We start from the raw sequence: 1,341 nt of genomic DNA on the forward strand, positions 1-1,341 counted from the left end.
ATTGGAAGTTTCTTTACAAAACTGCTAATTGACAAATTACATGTAATTGGCCCATGAATGCTTCCCTACAACAGTATATAATGATACATTTTCATTATTAAACAATTTATTGTTAGGTACAATGTACATGTACATGGTTTATACCTCGGTGAGCAGTATCTGTGTTAGGAAAGAAGGTAACTTGTTCTTGTAATCAAACAAGACGACCAAAACCTCAGCCAATTCATCCTATTCCAAGAAGAAAAGAATTACAATGTACATTGTACATTGCATGTACATGTACATGTATATATACATGTACATGTACATGTATATATATATATATATATGTACATGTACTGCATTGTTACATGTGTAACATGTACTGTATATGTACATGTCTTACCAGATTATCGAAAGGTACGGAATTAATAAGTGCAACCATTATGGGATGTTCTCCGTCTTCTGTTTCCACGGTAACCAGTTCAAGGAGTTGATTATAACGATCGGCAAGTGCTGTGTCAGCTAAACTGTTAAACTCTGCACCCTAAAAATAAAAATAAAAATAATAATAATAAATTAATAATAATAATAAATTAATAATAATAATAAATTAATAATAATAATAATAATAGAATCAATTAGCTATTATTTAAATAATGTCAATAGCAAATTATTAATTTAATTAAATTTAATAATAACAATAAATAAATTAAATTCAAATATCATTATTATTCTTTACTTGTTTCAAAATGGATGTCAGCACTTCAATAAAACTGGTACGAGTCTTTAAATCACTGTGATACCCAAGACCTGGGAAAAAACAAAGACTTACCAATGCTCATAGCATTAATCATAGCTATTACTTATAGCGTGAGTGAGTCCACTGTCAATGTTAGCGGTGAGCATGTTGGACATGGCAAGTATTGTAGCTTCACGTAGAGCAGAGACTTGACGAGTGATAGTGGCTCTCCTTAGCTGACCTAGTTTAGAGGTCTCAACACTGTTCATTGAATGAACCAAGTTAAGGAATGTATTGAAATATCTGGAGAGAGAGAGAGAGGAGGGAGAGGGGGAGAGAGAGAGGAGGGGAGAAAAAGGAGGAGGGAGGGAAGAAAAAAAGGAAAAACAGATTGAAGTATTAAGGAACAAGCAAAAAAATTAAAAATTGCAAATTCTATACATGTATATTTTGAAATACAAATAATTGTAAATAATTGTACAAGTGTCTTACTTCAAGAAAAGTTTCTCCTTCTCTTCATAAATATCATTACCAATGTCCTTAGGCTGTAGAGGTAGGCCACATAAAACCACACCCACTGCCTTCATAGCATTAAGGTCCAACTCGCTATAAAATAATTA

At 31.9% G+C, this 1,341-nt stretch overlaps 1 protein-coding gene across 1 annotated transcript; it reads right to left on the reverse strand.

Annotated features, from left to right (window-relative positions):
* Positions 1 to 144: 144 nt before the first annotated feature.
* LOC105316248 (neurofibromin-like) lies at positions 145 to 1,323 on the reverse strand (the record flags this gene model as incomplete). Its single annotated transcript, XM_011411072.2, has 5 exons — positions 1,214 to 1,323; positions 846 to 1,024; positions 722 to 792; positions 386 to 526; positions 145 to 228 (listed from the first exon to the last, which is right to left on the reverse strand). Coding segments are annotated over exons 1-5 (570 nt in total), but the record flags the coding sequence as incomplete, so codon positions are not given.
* Positions 1,324 to 1,341: the final 18 nt, after the last annotated feature.

This window comes from Amphimedon queenslandica, unplaced genomic scaffold (genome assembly GCF_000090795.2).
Source record: "Amphimedon queenslandica unplaced genomic scaffold, v1.1 AMPQUscaffold_2849_Cont25150, whole genome shotgun sequence".
NCBI lineage: Eukaryota > Metazoa > Porifera > Demospongiae > Haplosclerida > Niphatidae > Amphimedon > Amphimedon queenslandica.